Raw genomic sequence first — 18,160 nt, 5'->3', positions numbered from 1 at the left:
GCGGATGCCAGTGTCTGACAGAGAGGTTAGCACAAGAGCTTCAGGTAGCTGTTATTGATGTCGTGTACCAGAGCCTAGAGTCTGGAGCTCACGAGTTCACGAGCTTGCCGATGTCACCCTGATAGAGTGAATCACGATGCGGGGAGTGGTCTGACGGAGCCGTCCCCGTCCTGACAACTTGAGCAACAGCTCAATGGCGTGATAGGAATTGGCCGGCAAGGCAAGTGTTCTTTTGTTGTTTTTGCTGTGGAGAGGTTCACGAAAGCGCTAGCCAAAGAAAGTTATATGGATGGGGTAACTTCACATTGTTCTTGGTGAAAGTGTACGTGAAAGTAAACGTGACAGTTAAAAGTGAAAGTAAAAGTGAAGTTTCATCTTTTTGCTGCACCGGAGTTGATCTTCGCCTTTCCCAAGAAAGAACCACCATCGTACCCTTGACCATCTACTACTTGAACACAGTCAACAAGGATGCAGCCGCAGAGATCTTCACCACGGCATACCACACCACGTCCGCCGCCCGCATCGATTCGGACCTCGACCATGAGTTCGGTGGAGATGCGGTTGGCGGCGATCAAGCTCGGCCTAGAAGACATCGACGAGAACCTGCAGCTCTACACAAGCCAGGTAGAGGCAAACTCAAGAGTCGCCGTGGCCTTGCAGCGTGAACGTCTTTCTGCCGTGGCAGAAAGAAATGCCTTGGAGGTGCGCGACACCCACGACAGAGTCAGTGCGCTAGGCGGAGAGAAGTTTAGAGATTGGCTCATGGGCACCGTGGATCCTTACAGACGCCCGGAATACGGCAATTTCGGCAATGGCATGTTCAAATGGGGTAGCGCTATGCTCACTACGAAGTACCTGGAGAAGATTGGATATGTGAGATCCGAGCCAGCACCAGAAACGCCCGACCAAGCATCTTCAAACATGAAGAAAACATATCTTACGAACCTCAGTATTCCCGAAGATCAAAGCGTTTCACGGCAAGAGTACGCTACGTCGCCAGACTTTAGCCGTCTGACTGAAGGAGAACGATCGGCGGCTGAAGGAACCGTAGCAGAGGCGTCGAATAAGGCCGGAGTCCAAAGTGCAATTGGCCAAACGGGTCCACTATCATGGCCAAAGAACTCTTCGTCACAAGAGAAGTCTGTTCGCAATGACATCCCAGCTACCATCAAGTTAGCGGCACAGAAGCGAGGAGGGCCGATGATGCTGAATTCCACGCAAGACGAAGCAGCGTCGAACCCGGTTCACCCGCAGTCTCACGCAAAAGTCGATCCGCAGCTGCCGACTGCACAGCGCCAGTCAAGGGTATTTAACGGCCAGGTGTCTGCGGGGAGTAGACTTGCGGACATTCCGGGCTACCAGGCTCTGGGTGCCATATCCTTGATCACACCAAAGTCACCATCGATCAAAGACCAAGCGCATCTCCAGCGTGTCAAGCGACCTGCACAGTCACCCGCAACAATACCAGCTCCGAAGCGTCAGAAACCCCTCGACGGATCTCACGCCCAAGACTCATCGTCGCACGCGGTTGATGCATCACCAAATATACAGCAGCCGGGTTCGAGCTCAGAGAAAATGCCAGTTGCGCAAAGCACGCTTCAAGGTATGAACGATCTTCCCGTGATTGAAACGTCACCTCCGACACACGTAGGTCATACCACGGACGGTCCGCCAGTCAGCCTGAGTAGGGTCCGGCCAAGACCAAAGCATACCATCGCCCTTCTCACGTCGCCGGGTTGTGAAGCCTACACAATTAGGACCAAATTACTCCGCACCGCGATCGCACAAATGAGCTCGACGTGTTTCTCCCTGACTGAAGCTGGGCGAGCCGCAGATCCCGCGGTTGTGGAATATCCAGCCGATAGTCTCAAAGACCTATACAAGGTCATGTTCTGCCGCAACAACAGAGACCCGTGGAAAGATKGCGCAAACCCAGTTCTTCGGGATGTTCTTGATGGGAACATGCTCCTGGAAGGAATAATTGGAGCGGCAGTTTATGACAAGGTGTTTACGAAGCCAGTTCCGTGGAGCTCTCCAATCGACCTTATTCAGCGAATCCAGGAGGATGGCCATGCGCCGTACCTCAAAGATGCAGCCGACCAGACTTCTGGATTGGACTTCGACCTCGAGTTCTTCATCTACAGAGCTGCTCAACTGAAGGCCTATGATCCGCAATTCCAGAACTCAACCATCCGTCCCATTGCCAGACGACTTTCGGCAGACATCCTCATTACACTCATGCCACAGTTCAAGGTATTGGAAATTGAAAGGGTCATTGACAAGCCCGACACGAAAGCCCGGGAGGCATTGTGGAACCAAATTTCTGCGGATCTGACAGACATCGTGACGCAGGCACTCATTATCCGGGGAATGATGCATGCAGCAAGGGATGAGTACCAATTGGTGTGGGTACCGGGCGGATCTCCGTACGACTCCGAGAGAATGTTCGCCATACCTCCAGCATCCGAAAAGGTCGGAGAGATGGCGTTTTGCGTCGTGCCGGGGATTCTCTTCAGGGCGAGCCCAACTGAAGATTGGTGCGTTACAAGCCAGGCGATTGGCTACCGCAAGGTGAAGACTGTGGGTTGAGGCGATGCCTCCAGGTGATTGCCATGCCTATTGGTTTTGCGAGAGGGGGCAAGCGAGAGGCGTGTTGTGCTATGTCTAGTTGGGCCGAGAGTGGTCGGGATAAGAAGCCCGATATGACTTTGCGGAAACCTGAAAGTTACGAGAGCGTGAAATACGGACTGCTCGTGCGCGTAGCTAAGTCTTGAAGTAGTATTCGCTGCTCATGGAGATTGGTAGCAAAGGTGTGYTCTGAAGCTCCGCTACACAGACTTGTTGATAAGTCCATTTGATGCGACGTCAAGAGGCTGTGACTTTCTCGGACAGACTCTCAGCTGGGGAAGTTGCCTCGTTTATCGCCAGATGCAGCGTTCCCAAGAGGATGTGCCTCGCTGTACATACTACTCCACATGAGGTTGTGAGGTGAGAGATAAAGATTGATCCTTGCCATCTCCGGGTAGATCCGCGGCCGCCTGCCCGCCCGGCTTGGCATGTCATAGGAAGATTAACGTGGTAGGTTGATGCAACCTCACTTCGCGCGCTGTCAATTCACCAACATGAACTCCATGCGCCCACTCGTTATATCCGGGCCCTCGGGGTCTGGCAAATCCACCTTGATCACCCGTCTCCGTAACGCGTACCCCAACCGATTCGCACTCTCAGTCTCACACACCACTCGAGCACCACGGGCCGGCGAGCAGGATGGACGCGAATACAATTTCACGGACAAGGAGCGCTTCCAGAAGCTCAAAGATGCCAATGGCTTCATCGAGACTGCGCAGTTTGGCAGTAACTTCTACGGAACAAGCGTACAGGCTGTGAAGGATGTAGCAGAGGCCGGCAAGGTTTGTATTCTCGATATTGAAATGGAGGTGAGTGGACAACCCGTCGTATTACTGTCTTGACAATAAATCCAAGTCTGACAACTTCAACAGGGTGTCAAACAAGTTAAGAAGACCGACCTCAACGCCCGATTCCTTTTCCTACAGCCACCATCCGTCGAGATCTTGGAGCAGCGGCTTCGTGGTCGAGCAACCGACAAGGAAGATGCAATCTTGCAGCGACYGGCACAAGCAAAGCACGAGATTGAGTTTGCGAAGACCCCGGGTGTCCATGATAAGATCATTGTCAATGATGACCTGGAGAAGGCATGGAAGGAGTTTGAGGAGTTCTGCACTCAGGATTGAGCTGCCAGTACGAACTGTCGATATCAGATGTTGCGGTGATCCGGCAAGTACCAAAGAATCTTCGCTATCTCCTTCMTTCTCCGGTACCTACTTTTCTTCGTCATATGTGAGCGCCGACCGACACTCTAAAGATCTCACATGTCACTCGAGAAGAAGAGCGAGAACTGGAGCTGATCGTTGTTTCATGAGATCTTTATCTGCCTTCATACTTCCACTGCTTGTGTATCGTAGGTTAACCTCTACAGCACTATGCGGCTCTGTAGTATTACTTGATTGTGCATAAGAGGCTCTCTCCGGGCTGTCCGTCGAAGCGCGTTTTCGCTGGCTTTTACCCACATCCAAGGCTGTTAGACACACGATAATGTCGAGAGTCTTTCTTGATGACTATGTGCCTGGCTGGAGTCTCCCACGTTGCGGTAGCAACTCTTCCGGCAGCTCTGGTGGGGTAAATCTTTTCCAGCTTTCACATGCGGCTTCACTTCACTTGAGTCTCCGGGGTACGGTCCGGACGGTGGCCAATCCCATGGACATATGGTCGGTTTCCATCAAAAGCTGCCGGTTCCCGTCCTGGAAACTACGTATAATGGACACGGATGGACCAACAGGGTAGGAACCGCTACGCTGCTATGCGTTCACAGTTGCTCTTCCAGACTTGAACAACGCTGCGCTGTCGTGTCGACCGTCTGCGGCTCCACTTCACTTTGCTCGTATGCACATGCGTGACTGCCGTTTGGCACTGCACAGAGCTTTGACTGTTTCAGCTTCTCACCACACTACTTAAGCTTCACAGATCACCGAACCGACACCTCTACAAACAACACCACCATCCATCACTGTCTATCACTTCCACTGTCACACTTCTCCATCTCCGAGACCGCACCACACTATCCACACACTATTGGCTGCTGTAGCCTCGCCACCGGCGTTTTTGTAGCAGTTGCTCGCACCAAGCTATACAGCAGGTCTGCAATCTGCTGTACTCGCGGCGGCGGCGCAAAATTTCCTACCTCGATTCACTTTGTGTTTCGCTCGTAGACACTCTCTCGCGGGTCATAACACGCTCTAACAACACAATCTCCCGACTCTCACAACATACCACACGACAATGGCGACTAATACTGACGGTATCCACATCGGACTCGATCTCGGCACCTCAACTATAAAGACCAGCGGCACATACCTGAAACACGGCAAATACCTGGTACCATCGGATATTCTACTAGTACAGAATCTCCGAATGGTTCCTGCAGCGGCTGCTTATCTCAATGGTAAATTCTACTGGGGTCAAGCCCTGATGGACCTTGTCGCGAAGGGCGATATTCCAGTCGAGAATGTCATGCGGCACTACAAGGTGCTTCTGCATGAACCTGAAACCGCGTGGGATACCGAGATGAGGAATCGCCTCGTGCATCAGCTTGCTGTGGCACATGTTCCACTCGRGGACTTTTACGTCGACATTTTCACCCACCTCGTGGCCGCAATTCGCGAGCGCGTGTGCGAGAGCCAGATCGGACATGTTCTTGGGAAGCATGAAGTCTTGACAGCGGCAATCGCTGCTCGCATTGCTTTGCCGCAGTCGTTCAGTTCAACAGCCGCGCGTATATTGACTGCTGCTGCTGGAAAGGCTGGAATAGGTCTCGTTAACATCACATCGGAGCAGATCTGTGCGCTAGCGGCGTACCTCGACAATGTGAAAGGAGAGCTACCTTTCTCCGAAGGCGACGCTTTGATCTTCGTGGATGCCGGCTGCTTTACGGTGGATAGCGTTCTGTACCTTCATCGAGGTGGCCAGGGTTCCAAAGCCCTGTTCGAAGCTCTTGCCAAGTCTCATGGCTCTATCTTTGGGTCATTGAAAGTAAACCTTCTTATCAAAGCTAAGATCGAGGCCAATACCCCGGGAGGAATGCAGAACCACTACACCAGACTAGGTCTGTCAGCCGAGAGCTTCAATTTCCAGCTTCTGGATGGCATTGAGACCGCCAAGAAAAAGTTCAACCCTGAACTTCCAGACAAACACCTTCTCGAGACTATCACTATTTCCAACTATACCACGGACGAGGAGTTCTCGTGCAGGGTCACCCAGTAGGTCATCTCCTGTGGCTTTCTTGATTGCGAGCTAATTCACAAGTAGGAGAATGGCCAGAGACGCGTTTGACGTCGTGTTCGACGAGAACTGCCAAGGTGTCGATGCGCTGCTCCAGCAGCACGTGGAACTAGCTCGAAAGGCTATAGACGACGCAGTAGCCGCTAATGATCCGGCACGTACGAAGGAGCTAGTCAAGAAGCAAAAGCTGGAGTACATCGTCCTGTCTGGGGGTGGCTGCCAGTGTTCCTACATGCGGAAGCGGTACAAGGGGCGCTATAATCGACAAGGAATTACCATCATATCTGTCGCAGACCAGATGGATGGAGAGTGAGTTTCTGTACCCGCTCTTGGTTGTCATCTTTGCTGACCTTCTAATAGCGCAATTCATGTTGCCAAGGGAGCCTTGTCCTCACGCTACGATCGAATCACGCCACAGCCAGTGCCACTAGGTCTCAACTATGCGCTCTTAGAAGACCAGGTTTTCCAGTTCCCCGAGCATCGCGACTGCTGGTACACAAAGGGTGGTAGACGCGTGGTCGACAAGAACAAGGTCCGCCGCCGCATCCCTGGCTCCGCATGCGCCGACCGCATCGTCATAGACCGACTCCGATTCCTAGGACACAGCGTTCAAATCCCCAACGACGTCAGACCCGTGGCTCAGATATTCTTCCCCAACGTCGCTGATCGTGTAATCAAGATGAGAGCGGTCACCACTGATCAGGACCATCTCAAGGACAACGATGCTGGATTGAACGATGACCACGATATCACAAAAGATGATAATCAGCTTCGTGAGAGTGTCAAGGAGTGGACAACAGCGGAATGGGTCCTTCCTAAGGACATCATGGAGTCTCAGGACTGGAAGGTAGTCAAGGACATCAATACTGGCCATAAGCACTACCAACATGTCAAGGTCACATTCAAGATCATCAGAACGTCAGCTGGAAATATGACTGTCAAGGCAGAGCTCATACTACCGAAAGGTCCGGATGAGGGGAAGCACATCGAACTGGAAGGCACTTTCGTCCTTCACGACCCACGTATGTGTGAGTTCGTGTCCGACGCTGATGCCGGTAGGCGCCCCCACAAAGGCGTCGATGCGGACGGGGATTCTCAGATGGCTTGAGGTGGACGAGCGAGAGATGGAACTCAGCTGCTCTTCACACCATAGCATGCTACGTCCGATGGCATCAGAGCGAATCAGACAGAAGCACGGCGTGGTCTTAGTCGCGACAGATGCACATTGAGCATGGCTTGGAGTCCTAGGCAATGMTCGTGATAGACCAAAAGTACCAGAAGTACGTGAGCAATTGATTTGATATCCAAGCTCGAAACCACAGACTCAGCTCAGTTTTTCAGAGACTTTCTGGTGTCTTTCAAGTCCAATTTTGTCACTCTACAGCTGTTCGGCATTAGCAGATGCTGCCCTGTTGGCTGATGTCAACGGCAATATGAACATTGATCTCCTCGTAGCATGCACCTTTGATCGCTCAGTCTACTGCTGTTGTGTGAGTATGATGCTATGTGTTGCTCTGGATTGGACAAACCATCCTAGTTCATGTGCGTGGCATACGAATATAATGCGGAACACGGGCGGTTTCGGCTTTCGCGAGCTGATTTTGCCTCATGGTCATTCTGATTTTATTTTATTTTCCATCACATGCTTTGTGCCACAATAGGAAAAATCTTACTCATGATCATCATCCTGCTGACAATGAACTTTTTTTTCTGCGACACGACCTGCCCTCAAACATCACAACCAAGCTCATCCTCCAACTCAGACCTTCACTCTCACATGACATTGCTGCTCGCCGACAACACAAGACGCCAACCTGCCACAATGGCTCCAAGGCAGAGGAATGCGAGGGAGGTCGAGGTACAGACCAGCATCTTACACCTGCTCAATGCAATCCATCCGAAAATAGGCGCTCTGGGCAACATCAAGGAGCAGCGCCAGCTCATGGAAAATGTCATCAAGCAGCACCGGCTTCCTACGAACGCCGAAAAACTGCGCGCTCAGATTTTCGGTGCAGTCGCGAGACATCCTGCTTCACCGGGCTCTACGAAAGGGTCTGAAATCTTMACTAAGCCCGCAGATGAAGTATTTAGCAAGGAGTACCTGGACAGTGTCGGGTACAAGCTTCCTCTCAGAAAAACGGCGCGCAAACGCACGATGCAGCCTACCAAGCCAGCGTCGAGTCTCAAACTGACCGTGAGGCGTCCTGTTGCTCAGACAGACTCGTCGTCGACAAATATGGCCGCCAGCCCTGTGCAAGACCACGAGCTTCAATCCGCCCGGGAGCAGAGTGACGACCTTCCCACCACAGGCAGGAACGAGACCGGTGAGAAGYCCATTGATGACGGTGACGCTGAGAGGACCATCGAAGAGACCCCGTCGAAGCAAGGTAGTTCTTCAAACCACCGCTCCCCGGCTACCATCATCCAAAACCAGCCAGCAGAGAAAGATGCTACCGTACTTAGCGCGGACGCTACTGCGCGCTATGTAAGCCCTGTGAATACCAACGTACAGAGGAGCATGTCCGAATCTCGATTGGACGAGGACGCTGTCAACGAAGACAGCGAGGCTTCCCAGGCCAATCTCCTGCGCTCGTCTACTCGCCACTCTTCTGTCGACGTGATTCGAAAGGAACATCCAGAGACACATGTCRGAGAGAAAAGCCACACCTCAACCCAGTACCGACAGCAAATCGAGGAGGTCCGCCTTGCCAAATTACAATTGGAGGCCGAGAAAGCACTGCTCGCTCAAGGTCAGGAGCGGCTGGAAAAAGAGAAGCGTGGTCTGGAGAACCAGCTCAGCGAGTTCAAGGCGCAAGACGCTGAGTTATCCACCAAGAAGCGGGCATTCGACGCGCTGCAGACGGGTGGAGGCTTTGCCTTCCAGCCTGCGGCAAAGCGATCCAAAACCAACATGGCTACCCTGCAAAAGGACAGCCTCTACGAAATTCAGGATGAAATGAAAGAGCTGAACCAGAAGAACAAATCTCTGGCGGACATGTACTGTGATATAAGAGACATAGACTCCGAGACCAAAGCAGAGTTTCTCGTCAACCCAAGTCCGGAGCTGGAGCAGCTCTATCGCCAGATCCACGTCAATGAGTCAGGACATAGCTGGAAACAACAACGACCGAACCCTCCATATCGGGCTCACAGAGCCTTAAGATGTCTCATCGGAGCAGGCATTTATCAGTCCGTCTTCCGTAGCAAGTCACTCTGGGAGAACGAAGCGGCCGATGACCAGACGTTCGCAGGTCTCACTCGATACCTCTTCACAAACGACGATGACGTGAGAGAAGCTGCATATCAGAGAATCAAGAACCGAGATTTCCAGAACGGCGAGGTCGCACAGTACGCASAGAAGCTCACTTGGGATTTGAGCGTCACTCTCGAGCCTCACTTGAACAGAATGATGGCTGGAAGACGCCGAGTCCTCTCCACTGATTGGATCGATGAGTTGAGATCCATCATTCGCGCTGCATTGATTATCAAGGCCAAGATCGACGTCTACCACGATGGAGATCTCGAGGCGTCCTGGCCGTTGATTGGCAGCAAGATGAACCCCGTCACGACCGATCACGAACGCAACGAGAAGCAACTAGCATACGAGGTCGTGTTGGTCTTCTGGCCAGGATTGCAGATGAAGGTCGAGGGCAAGCCAGATGTGATTCTGTCCAGGGATCAGGTTGCTGCTAAACCCATTAACAATGCTGAAAATTGAGCACCGATTGCCGTCTAGATGAGATGGCATATCTCCGCAAGAATGGCTGGTAACTTTCTCGGGCGGTTCGACGGCTGGCATGGTGGTAGGCCAAATGTATCAAGGAGTTCGTATCAATCTTAGCCCGAATGATGCCCACGTTGTACTTCCTCGCCTCTACCTCGCTGATGAACTTTAGAGGACTCCGAAAACATGATTGTCCAATGTCTCTAGAGCACAGCACGTACGCTGTGGCGAATATGCCGCGTGTTCCCCAGCCGAGCGCCTAGAGAGTCGCACCGGAATCAGATTACTGCGAGCATTCAAGTTCTCCGGACACGGCCACACGATACCTCATCGACATCACTGCCATCTTCAAGCTGACTCGGGATTCCAGAGGCTGGAAGGTACGTGGGATCTCTCTTGAGGTGGCTCTGGAGTCGCTACCGTTGCGGACAGTCGCGCTTCTTCCTTGTCATTCTCTGATCTGCTTTATGTTGATGCTCTGTGTTCCTCCTCCAGACCTTACATGTCAAACGCTCCAGTATTCGTGGCGAAGCCAGTGTGCGCCTTCTGTCTTGGGTAGGGGTATTGGGTAGGTAGGTATCAAACGCAGTCGAGCCACAACATTCTCTCGCACCGGAGCATCGTCCGCCTCGGCACATCAGCCGACCTCCTCGTGATCTTCAACCCGTCGTACTGTACCTGCTTCTTACACATTGCCTTTGTGTCTTGAAAGGTGAGACAAGTGTCTCAGATCCAGGCACTAGCGCATACATGRATGGCGACACAGTCTCAATTCTTATTTGAGGTCTCAACAAGCCTTCCCTTCCAATGCATGATCGACCTTCCATCGCACAAGAAATCTCAAACCTCGGAGTCTCTTTCCCCCACGTGTAAATCTTTGATACGAAGGATCAGGCACAGATGGTACTGCCATACTTGATTGCGGCAGAGAGTGTCGCATTACGCCATCTTCCGCAATCAAATCGTTACCCGATCAGATCAGCTTGTGCTCGGTAGGTTTGCTGCAAGAGACAGATCTTGTTGTCTCTTTGATGACTGAGTCATGCGGGAGTAATCAGAGACAAACCGAATCGATCTTGCGACATTCACTATTGCAAGTTGAAAGTGTCCCAAATAGATTTCCTCTTTGGAAATGGTTCTTTCGCAAACATCCACCAAAGACCAAAGCAATGGCGACACTGAGCATTTCCACCACGCTGCTCTATGGTGTCTACGTTTCGGAGAAGAGCCATCTGATTGGTGTGCGCTGTCTGGTAAAGAGGGAACATTGCAGGATGTTGGCTATGAAAGTCGCGGGACATCTTCCACAGGAACTGACGGATTTGATCGAGAACATGCTTTACGAATTGGAGGAAAGCGATGTTCGGGCTCATTGGATACTCAGAGCACCACAGCAAAGCCATCGAAAGTTTCGATACGAGAGCATGGTGACGGAGGCGGAGGCTGCAGCGTTGAGGAAACTGGTCAGACAAACTGCCTGTCTATGCGCCGGAAATCCAAGCTAACAGTTTGATAGGATGCGCTCGGTGTTACGACGACCGCTGTCCATAATACCAGACCAATGGGCGGACCAGATCGAAGTCCACGATACATCCATCTCTCCGCGATTCGCAAGCTACCAAGCATATCCCTGGCAGTCCCACCGGTAAACAGTAAGAAAGCATCGACCTCGCCGTCATTTGCAGCCGGTCTGCCATATGCTGGGAACCAAGGCGCTATCAGAGTCACCTTGGAAGGTGCACCCTCGCAAAAGAGTGACTTGGCAACCTACACGCCGATGGTCCAGGAAAGTATCCCCGCTATCCGATTGAGACCATCTGTGGGCAGAATCCTTTCGGTCGATGGTTTGGAGGCGGCGATGAGGGATTGGGATCCTGACGCTTTGAAAGCATATGTGGCTCTGCTTGGCTTGCATGTGATTGAAGAGCATGGGCAGGACGCGGAAGCCGCTCTGAGGCCAAAGGTGCATATATGGCAGCAGATTGATGATGTTTAGAGCATCACATCCGTCTGAATCTGAGCTGAGCCTCTCTGTTGACGGTGTAAAAGATACCGTTGCTGCCYCCTTCCGTAACACTCCCAGTGTCATGGAGACATGTGGTAAGTAGGCCATGGAAGGATGAGCCCAGCACTTCAACCATGCTCAAACACCAGACTCCTTCTGTGCCTTTACTTCACATATTTCAATCCATTTCTTCAGACTGTCGCCCAGCTTCGTGTCGACCACACACACCATTTCAACGCGATGACAGAGATCGATGACCTGGGAGAACTTTCGGTCATAATACATCTCTCCCACCGCATAGCCAAGCAGATTCTTTTCCTTGTTGCCCAGCTTTCTTTTTGATTCGTTCCCACCTTGTGATGTAGAGTCCGGAGACCGCAGAACAGGGACCGTCTTCAAAAGGGCTTCGTAGTTGTCCCCAGTGTCGACTTTGGCCGTATAAGACTCTTTGATCCTTTGGAAAGCCTCCTCGCTTTGAAAGGTTCGGGAGACATTGGGTGCGTCGTTTGCCGCTGTTTCTGCGTAGTTGTCTATGCCAACGTCTATAGCGAAAAGGTCGCCGTAGTCATCAAGATCGGCCATGATTTTTGGCGCGGGAATGCGGCGCAAGGATGCGAGTATTGGCGGTGAGTATTGGCAATGGCTGGCAGTGATCACATGTCTTCATCTCACTGGAGCAACCCCTCTTCAATACCGGTTCTGACCATTGCTGTCCTTGCTGCCAAGTAGATGTTGTTGGCAGCTTTTCTCATTTCCACGGCGCTATCAGACTTCGCAGATCCCGCCCGAATCCGGAGGCGCGGTCGTCGGCCGACGTGTCGCGACTCGCGCTCCAGCGATGTCACAAAAAGGGATCAGCGGCATGTCCAGATATGTTTCGCGATAAGGAAAGCAGGATGTTGTCATCCTGCTGCGCCATACTGACACGTTTGGAGCCGTGAGCAAAACGAAACAAATGCTTCACAGGCTCCACTCCGTTTCGTCATAACGAACCTCTTCCCTTCACCATTCCTACACACACACGATCACGGACTACGCTGCTGCACTCGGCGTACCAACGAGATGGAAGAGCAAGTGGAACGACTAGTGAACAAGACATGGGACAGATATGAGGAGCTGCCGGCCAGCAAGAGGCTGTTGATTGCTGTCAGCGGAATCCCGGGTTCAGGTACAACAATATCACGATGAGCAGCGAGGGACATGGGCTAATATTTTGCTCAGGCAAAACGACTCTCGCAGCGAAAGTTGCGCAACAGATCAACGAGCGCTGGCGCAAGCAGAGTCCGACAAGAGAGGGCTCCGATGCTGGGATAGCAACATTCCTTCCAATGGATGGCTACCACCTGACTCGCGAACAACTCTCCGCCTTGCCGGATCCGGATAACGCTCACGCGCGACGAGGAGCCGCCTTTACATTCGATGCACCAGCTTTCCTGGCTTTGGTGAAGAAGCTGCGGGAACCGCTATTACCCGAGACTTGCACGATACATGCACCCAGCTTCGATCATGCCAAGAAGGACCCCATCGCAGATGACATACCCATCAGGAAAGAGTCCAAGATCATTGTCATGGAAGGCAACTATCTCTCACTTGGTAGTGGTGCATCGGRGTGGAAAGAGGCGGCCGAGTTGATGGACGAGCTGTGGTTTGTCGACGTCAAGGAGGAGGTTGCGAGGAAACGGTTGATTGCCAGGCATGTCGCAAGTGGCATTGCAACTGATGCCGCAGATGCTGCGAAGCGAGCAGACGAGAATGATATGGTCAACGGAAGGGAGATCGTTGAAGGCAGAGTGCAAGTTCATGAGGTTGTGCAGAGCGAGGAGGACCAGGAATGGGCTCCGCGAGCTTAAATGGAAGCGTACGCCGTACGATAACGACTCTAGCGTGTTCAATGGTGTGTTCAATGATATGTGCCGTTGATGGCATCAGTCGCCTCTGTACTGCCGTCCATCAATCGTTGTGAAGGTGGAGTCGAGCTATGGTGACATTTTGTGAACATGGTGGATGTTTTCAATGCCTGCAGTTTCCATGCTCGTGATGCGAAGATGACTTCAGTGACCAGGACTCGCGGTGGATCAATTCCATCATATGTGAGTGGAACAGTCGCGAGAACGATAGAATGATGCTGTTGATCCAGCAAAACCGGTTGGCTAGAACGCCCGAATTAAGGTTTGGAATGACGACACCGCTGATCGTGGCTGGGGCAGGAGCTCTTCTCTGTTCCCATAACATCTTGTGCTTCTCTCCTTCATCACCTGCACACCAACAAACCACTTCCAACCAAAAACTACCACAACAAATCAACCAACATGGCCTCTCTTCACTACCTTCCCCCGGTCAAGCCATCCGCCATTGCGCTCGGCACCGTCTTCAACCACGCCGCATCCCTCGCCATCCTCGGCCCACTCTTCGGCGACACCTACCGCCGTGCGCAGTCCGCCAACTCTGCTGAGGAGTTCCTCAAGTCCAAGGAGGCTGCCTCCGCCGGTGCTGCCTGGGGTACTTCCCTTGTCGGATCTGCCATCCAGTCGTACGGTGTTGGTGCTCTGATCAACGCTACCGGCACTCTCTCCTACAAGGGCGCCGCGTACCTTGGTGCTCTCATCTTCTTCGCTTCCTCCGCCCCATCGGTTCGTATACCATCACATCTGATACATCGATCATCACTAACGACATCACAGTTCGTCTCCCAGGTCATCACCGAGAAGCGTCCTCTTGACACCATCGCTGTCGGCGCTCTTTCACGCACCTTCGAGACCGTTGGCCTGTCCCTCTTCCTCACCTGGTGGGGAACCCGCACCAACCCACTCAACTAGATGGGTTGACATATCACGGAGCATGAATGATATCTGTACGAGTGGTGGAAAATGAATCGATGATCATGGAGTGAGAGTTCGACCGCGACGGAAATGGTGAGCTCCACCCATCAGCACGGCGATGAGTTGAGCTTTATTGCGACTATCAGAAGCGTATGAATTTCTTGTAAAAATGAACTGTAATCCTCCTTCTTCGTTCCAACAATCACCCACCTCGTGATCGCCGTGCCTCTCAATGCATTGCTCGAATGCGGCTTGCGGCTTGCCTCGGGATGTGCATGATGCCCCAAGCTCCTTTTCCCAAACTGCAAACGGCTAGATCGATCGCTCTTTCCTTACAGATCTGCATCTCAAACTCATGACGACGTCGATGCGCGACACGTCCATCGAATGGGTGTGGCTGTCATTGATGACAACGGGCGGTGTAATGCATCAATCAGTGACACGAACCTTACATAGAGGAATGACAATGCGCTCCGTTCCCGACAATTCCATTCCATCTCGACATGGGCGACGATAGCCGTCCGATTCTCGAACCACAGGCATCCCAGACACGATTTAATATGAGCCAGAAAATAGAGGGTCGGAGGCGGAAGAAGGTGTTGGTGGTCGGTGCAGGAGCTGCTGGTATGGCTGATTAGTATGAGTATCACGCCATGTATTGACCGTCTTGCAGGCATGTCGTGCGCACACCACCTTTCGAACCACCCAGACAAATTCGATGTAACGCTCGTGGACGCAGTAGACTACTGCGGTGGTCAGGCGTATTCCATCCCGATAGACAAGGAGAAGACGGGCGCATCATGGCTCAACCAAGGAGTTCAGGGCGGCTCTCCCATCTTCCACCACACCATGACCATGTTCGCTCGCAATGGCTTCTGGGCGGATCCTGTCAAGCTTCAGGTGTCGTTCGGCAAAGGAGAGCAGTTCTGGAGTAATGTCTATCCTACACAGCTTCTCAAGAAGCATGAGAAAGAGGTGAAGCGATTCAACACCATGTTGAAGATTGTACGCATGTTTGAGGTCTTCTTCGCTTTGCTGCCAATCAAGTACTTGGTCAAGATCTTTAGATTCTCGGATGAGTTTGCGAATGCTGTGGCATTGCCTATGCTTGCCCTGTTCCTGGGAACGGGAAACTATACACCAGAAGTACCCACCATGGTTCTTGAGAGGCTGTGTACCAGTCCGACATATGGCATGTGGTATCCTCCAGATAAGGCCAGCATTACTTCGCAGATGCCCTCGATGGTGGTATTTCCAAATCTCAGCGACTTCTACGATACCTGGCGGAAGAACTTGATCAAGAAGGGCGTCAACATTCGACTTTCCACAGAGGTCACTCAGGTGATTCGAAGAGATAAGAACGGAGTAGCTGTGAAGATCATTGGTCGCACACCGACGGAAGACGGACACAATCCGAATTCTGCTTGGACTGGGGAGACCCCGAGAGCAGATGCTGATGCCATTGAGACTATTGAGGAGTATGATGAGATTGTGCTCTGTGTTCTCACGGACACCGCAAAGCGTCTTCTCAAGCCTACCATCACTAGAATTGAGTCCCGAGTTTTGGGGTCAGCCAAATTCGCCAACGACATTACTGTCACTCATCAGGTTCGTATAAAACAGTCAACCAGTGAGGCTCGACTAACACACGTGTTCAGGATTCCGAGTATATGAAGAAGCACTACGAGAACTTCTATTCGAAAGACCTCGCAGTAGCAAACATCAATGGAGTAGACTCTCAAGACCGCTGCGACTTCGCCAAAGACAACTTCAAAGCCATGTACCTCATCCGAAACTACCAGGAAGATCTCACCAAGTTGGAAATGTGCTTCGATTGCACAAACTACCAAGCCCAGTTCCCACCCGAGGTCCCATTCGAGAAGCACGTATTCCAGACCATCTTCCTGAACAAGGAGCGTGATGGACACCTCTGGGCTATCGATGAGATCGACGAGAGCAAGATCATCCGCAAGGATTGGTGGCATCAACTCTGTCACAGCTGGACCCACTACATGTTCGTTGTACCCTGGATGTGGCTCCTCCAAGGAAAGAGGCACACCCGCTACGCCGCCTCTTGGACATTGGTCAACGCACACGAAGTCGCTTGTATCAGCGGTATCAGTGCTGCTGTGGATCTTGGAGCTGACTATCCCGAGGATCTGGAACGAGACAAGTTTTCGTTCTTGGCTTTCAGATTGTATTATCTGCTTGTTTATGGAAAGTGGTTTGGAAGGAAGGCCACGAAGAAGACGAAGGAGGGACCGGGTAAGGAGTGGGCCACTGGTAATGAGTATGGAAGCGAGTATGCTGGGCCGGGTGTGCAGTATGAGACTGATAGGTTGATTTGGAGGAATGAGGTCAAGGCTGGGAGGAGTGTGGAGAGCTTTTAGATTGAGGATGTGTTGTAATGTAATGAGAAGAATTGGCCAGAGCACAGATCATGAAGGAAGTCTGAGGTGGTGTCGTGAAATCTCCTCGATCGAGGCATGTTAGGACTTGTTCCTGTCTGGAATCATCCCAATATCTTGATCCACTCCAGAATGCCGGTCGTTGTGTAGAATGTAAGATGGGAACCCCAAGACGTTGGAAAATCAGCCATCGATGCCCTACATCTTTGTGGCTTTGTTGAAGTCACTTCAACACGAGAGTTCCCCTCACCCCAACCCTGACCCTAATAACGATTCCACAATCCCCTGCATGTCTTTGCACTAATCATCGAAGCTACTCCTGCTCGATGCAAGCATCATCTCTCTAACTCGCACTTCATCTTCACCATAACCAGACAAGCTCAAGATATGTCGCAGCTCCTGATGCTACCCGCTGAGTTGCGAACATCCATCTTTGAATTTGTGTATCCTCCCCAGCACCAGCAATCCGGAACCGTCGATCTTCTTTCATCCGACCCGCCATCCAAATCCTTACTTTTGACCAACAAGCAACTATACAGCGAAGCCCGTGGCATCCATCGCACTTCCTACCGATCTTTCTGGAGCTCAACWCATTTCACCCTCAATGTCGACTTCGAAGATGAAGACGATGACGACGGCAACACCWTAACCTCCACTCGTGCCGCTCTTGTTGCTCTACGGAAAGTCGACATGGATCATATAAGGAACCTCACCATCCACCTAGCACCCACATCAAAATTCATGCTTGTTCATCCTTATGGAGCTTGGAAGCTCGAAGTCGGGAGTAGGACTACTTATCGCCGTTACAGACCTTGGACCATCCGAGGAGAACTTGTGCCTACTCGGTTGGCATATGATGGGCATGCAGAGGCGGAGTCTTTGATCGATGCTTGTAATCATTATAGTCGTCGTGGTACGCCGGTGATTAATCAAGTTCTTGATCTGTTGGATTTGGAACTTGTGAATTATGCTTATGGACGTGGAGGTGGGCCTGAGGTGTAGCTCCGTACTCACATCGGTTCAATGGCAGGTGTCTTTGCGGTCAAGGAGGAGATTTAGTGATTGAGGGCGACTGTATCCTCCGGAGGGGAGAGATGGTCGTATTGAGCTGTCAGTATCATCATGCTATCACGATCGATCGGAATCTTGTTTGTCGAGCCAACCGTCGAGAGCTTTGCTGGCCATCTCAACGTCCCTCATCAGCCCTTTGCTCAAACACAAGAAGCAACATCGGTTTACTCATGTTGCTATAAATACTACAGCACTTGAGAAGTCGCCTACAATGTGAGAGATGGTTACACCATATCACTGGAATCTTTCCAACACCAGATACTCCTGAGCTTTCCAC

General features: G+C 51.8%; 9 protein-coding genes; 8 read left to right on the top strand and 1 right to left on the bottom strand.

Moving 5' to 3' along the window:
* Positions 1-468: 468 nt before the first annotated feature.
* RCC_06108 (uncharacterized protein) lies at positions 469-2,589 on the top strand (the record flags this gene model as incomplete). Its single annotated transcript, XM_023771371.1, has 1 exon — positions 469-2,589. The coding sequence occupies one exon, from the start codon at positions 469-471 to the stop codon at positions 2,587-2,589; it is 2,121 nt and encodes a 706-aa protein (XP_023627139.1).
* A 533-nt stretch (positions 2,590-3,122) lies between these two features.
* Positions 3,123-3,752, top strand: RCC_06107 (probable guanylate kinase; the record flags this gene model as incomplete). XM_023771370.1 has 2 exons in its annotated part: positions 3,123-3,437; positions 3,501-3,752. The coding sequence occupies 2 exons, from the start codon at positions 3,123-3,125 to the stop codon at positions 3,750-3,752; spliced, it is 567 nt and encodes a 188-aa protein (XP_023627138.1).
* A 1,105-nt stretch (positions 3,753-4,857) lies between these two features.
* Positions 4,858-6,964, top strand: RCC_06106 (uncharacterized protein; the record flags this gene model as incomplete). XM_023771369.1 has 3 exons in its annotated part: positions 4,858-5,834; positions 5,884-6,165; positions 6,217-6,964. 3 exons carry the CDS (start codon positions 4,858-4,860, stop codon positions 6,962-6,964), a joined length of 2,007 nt encoding a protein of 668 aa, XP_023627137.1.
* Positions 6,965-7,678: 714 nt separating this feature from the next.
* Positions 7,679-9,574, top strand: RCC_06105 (uncharacterized protein; the record flags this gene model as incomplete). The annotated part of the gene is made up of 1 exon (XM_023771368.1): positions 7,679-9,574. The coding sequence occupies one exon, from the start codon at positions 7,679-7,681 to the stop codon at positions 9,572-9,574; it is 1,896 nt and encodes a 631-aa protein (XP_023627136.1).
* Positions 9,575-11,141: 1,567 nt separating this feature from the next.
* Positions 11,142-11,576, top strand: RCC_06104 (uncharacterized protein; the record flags this gene model as incomplete). The annotated part of the gene is made up of 1 exon (XM_023771367.1): positions 11,142-11,576. The coding sequence occupies one exon, from the start codon at positions 11,142-11,144 to the stop codon at positions 11,574-11,576; it is 435 nt and encodes a 144-aa protein (XP_023627135.1).
* A 147-nt stretch (positions 11,577-11,723) lies between these two features.
* Positions 11,724-12,167, bottom strand: RCC_06103 (uncharacterized protein; the record flags this gene model as incomplete). Its single annotated transcript, XM_023771366.1, has 1 exon — positions 11,724-12,167. One exon carries the CDS (start codon positions 12,165-12,167, stop codon positions 11,724-11,726), a length of 444 nt encoding a protein of 147 aa, XP_023627134.1.
* Positions 12,168-12,647: 480 nt separating this feature from the next.
* RCC_06102 (probable kinase-related protein) lies at positions 12,648-13,435 on the top strand (the record flags this gene model as incomplete). XM_023771365.1 has 2 exons in its annotated part: positions 12,648-12,753; positions 12,807-13,435. 2 exons carry the CDS (start codon positions 12,648-12,650, stop codon positions 13,433-13,435), a joined length of 735 nt encoding a protein of 244 aa, XP_023627133.1.
* Positions 13,436-13,894: 459 nt separating this feature from the next.
* RCC_06101 (related to UPF0591 membrane protein C15E1.02c) lies at positions 13,895-14,401 on the top strand (the record flags this gene model as incomplete). XM_023771364.1 has 2 exons in its annotated part: positions 13,895-14,215; positions 14,267-14,401. 2 exons carry the CDS (start codon positions 13,895-13,897, stop codon positions 14,399-14,401), a joined length of 456 nt encoding a protein of 151 aa, XP_023627132.1.
* A 506-nt stretch (positions 14,402-14,907) lies between these two features.
* Positions 14,908-16,794, top strand: RCC_06100 (related to flavin-containing amine oxidasedehydrogenase; the record flags this gene model as incomplete). XM_023771363.1 has 3 exons in its annotated part: positions 14,908-15,028; positions 15,078-16,012; positions 16,063-16,794. 3 exons carry the CDS (start codon positions 14,908-14,910, stop codon positions 16,792-16,794), a joined length of 1,788 nt encoding a protein of 595 aa, XP_023627131.1.
* Positions 16,795-18,160: the final 1,366 nt, after the last annotated feature.

Source organism: Ramularia collo-cygni, assembly GCF_900074925.1.
Source record: "Ramularia collo-cygni strain URUG2 genome assembly, contig: RCC_scaffold09, whole genome shotgun sequence".
NCBI classification, from domain to species: Eukaryota; Fungi; Ascomycota; class Dothideomycetes; order Mycosphaerellales; family Mycosphaerellaceae; genus Ramularia; species Ramularia collo-cygni.
Note: the sequence above shows the minus strand (reverse complement) of the source record. Positions and strands in the feature narration are given on the sequence as shown.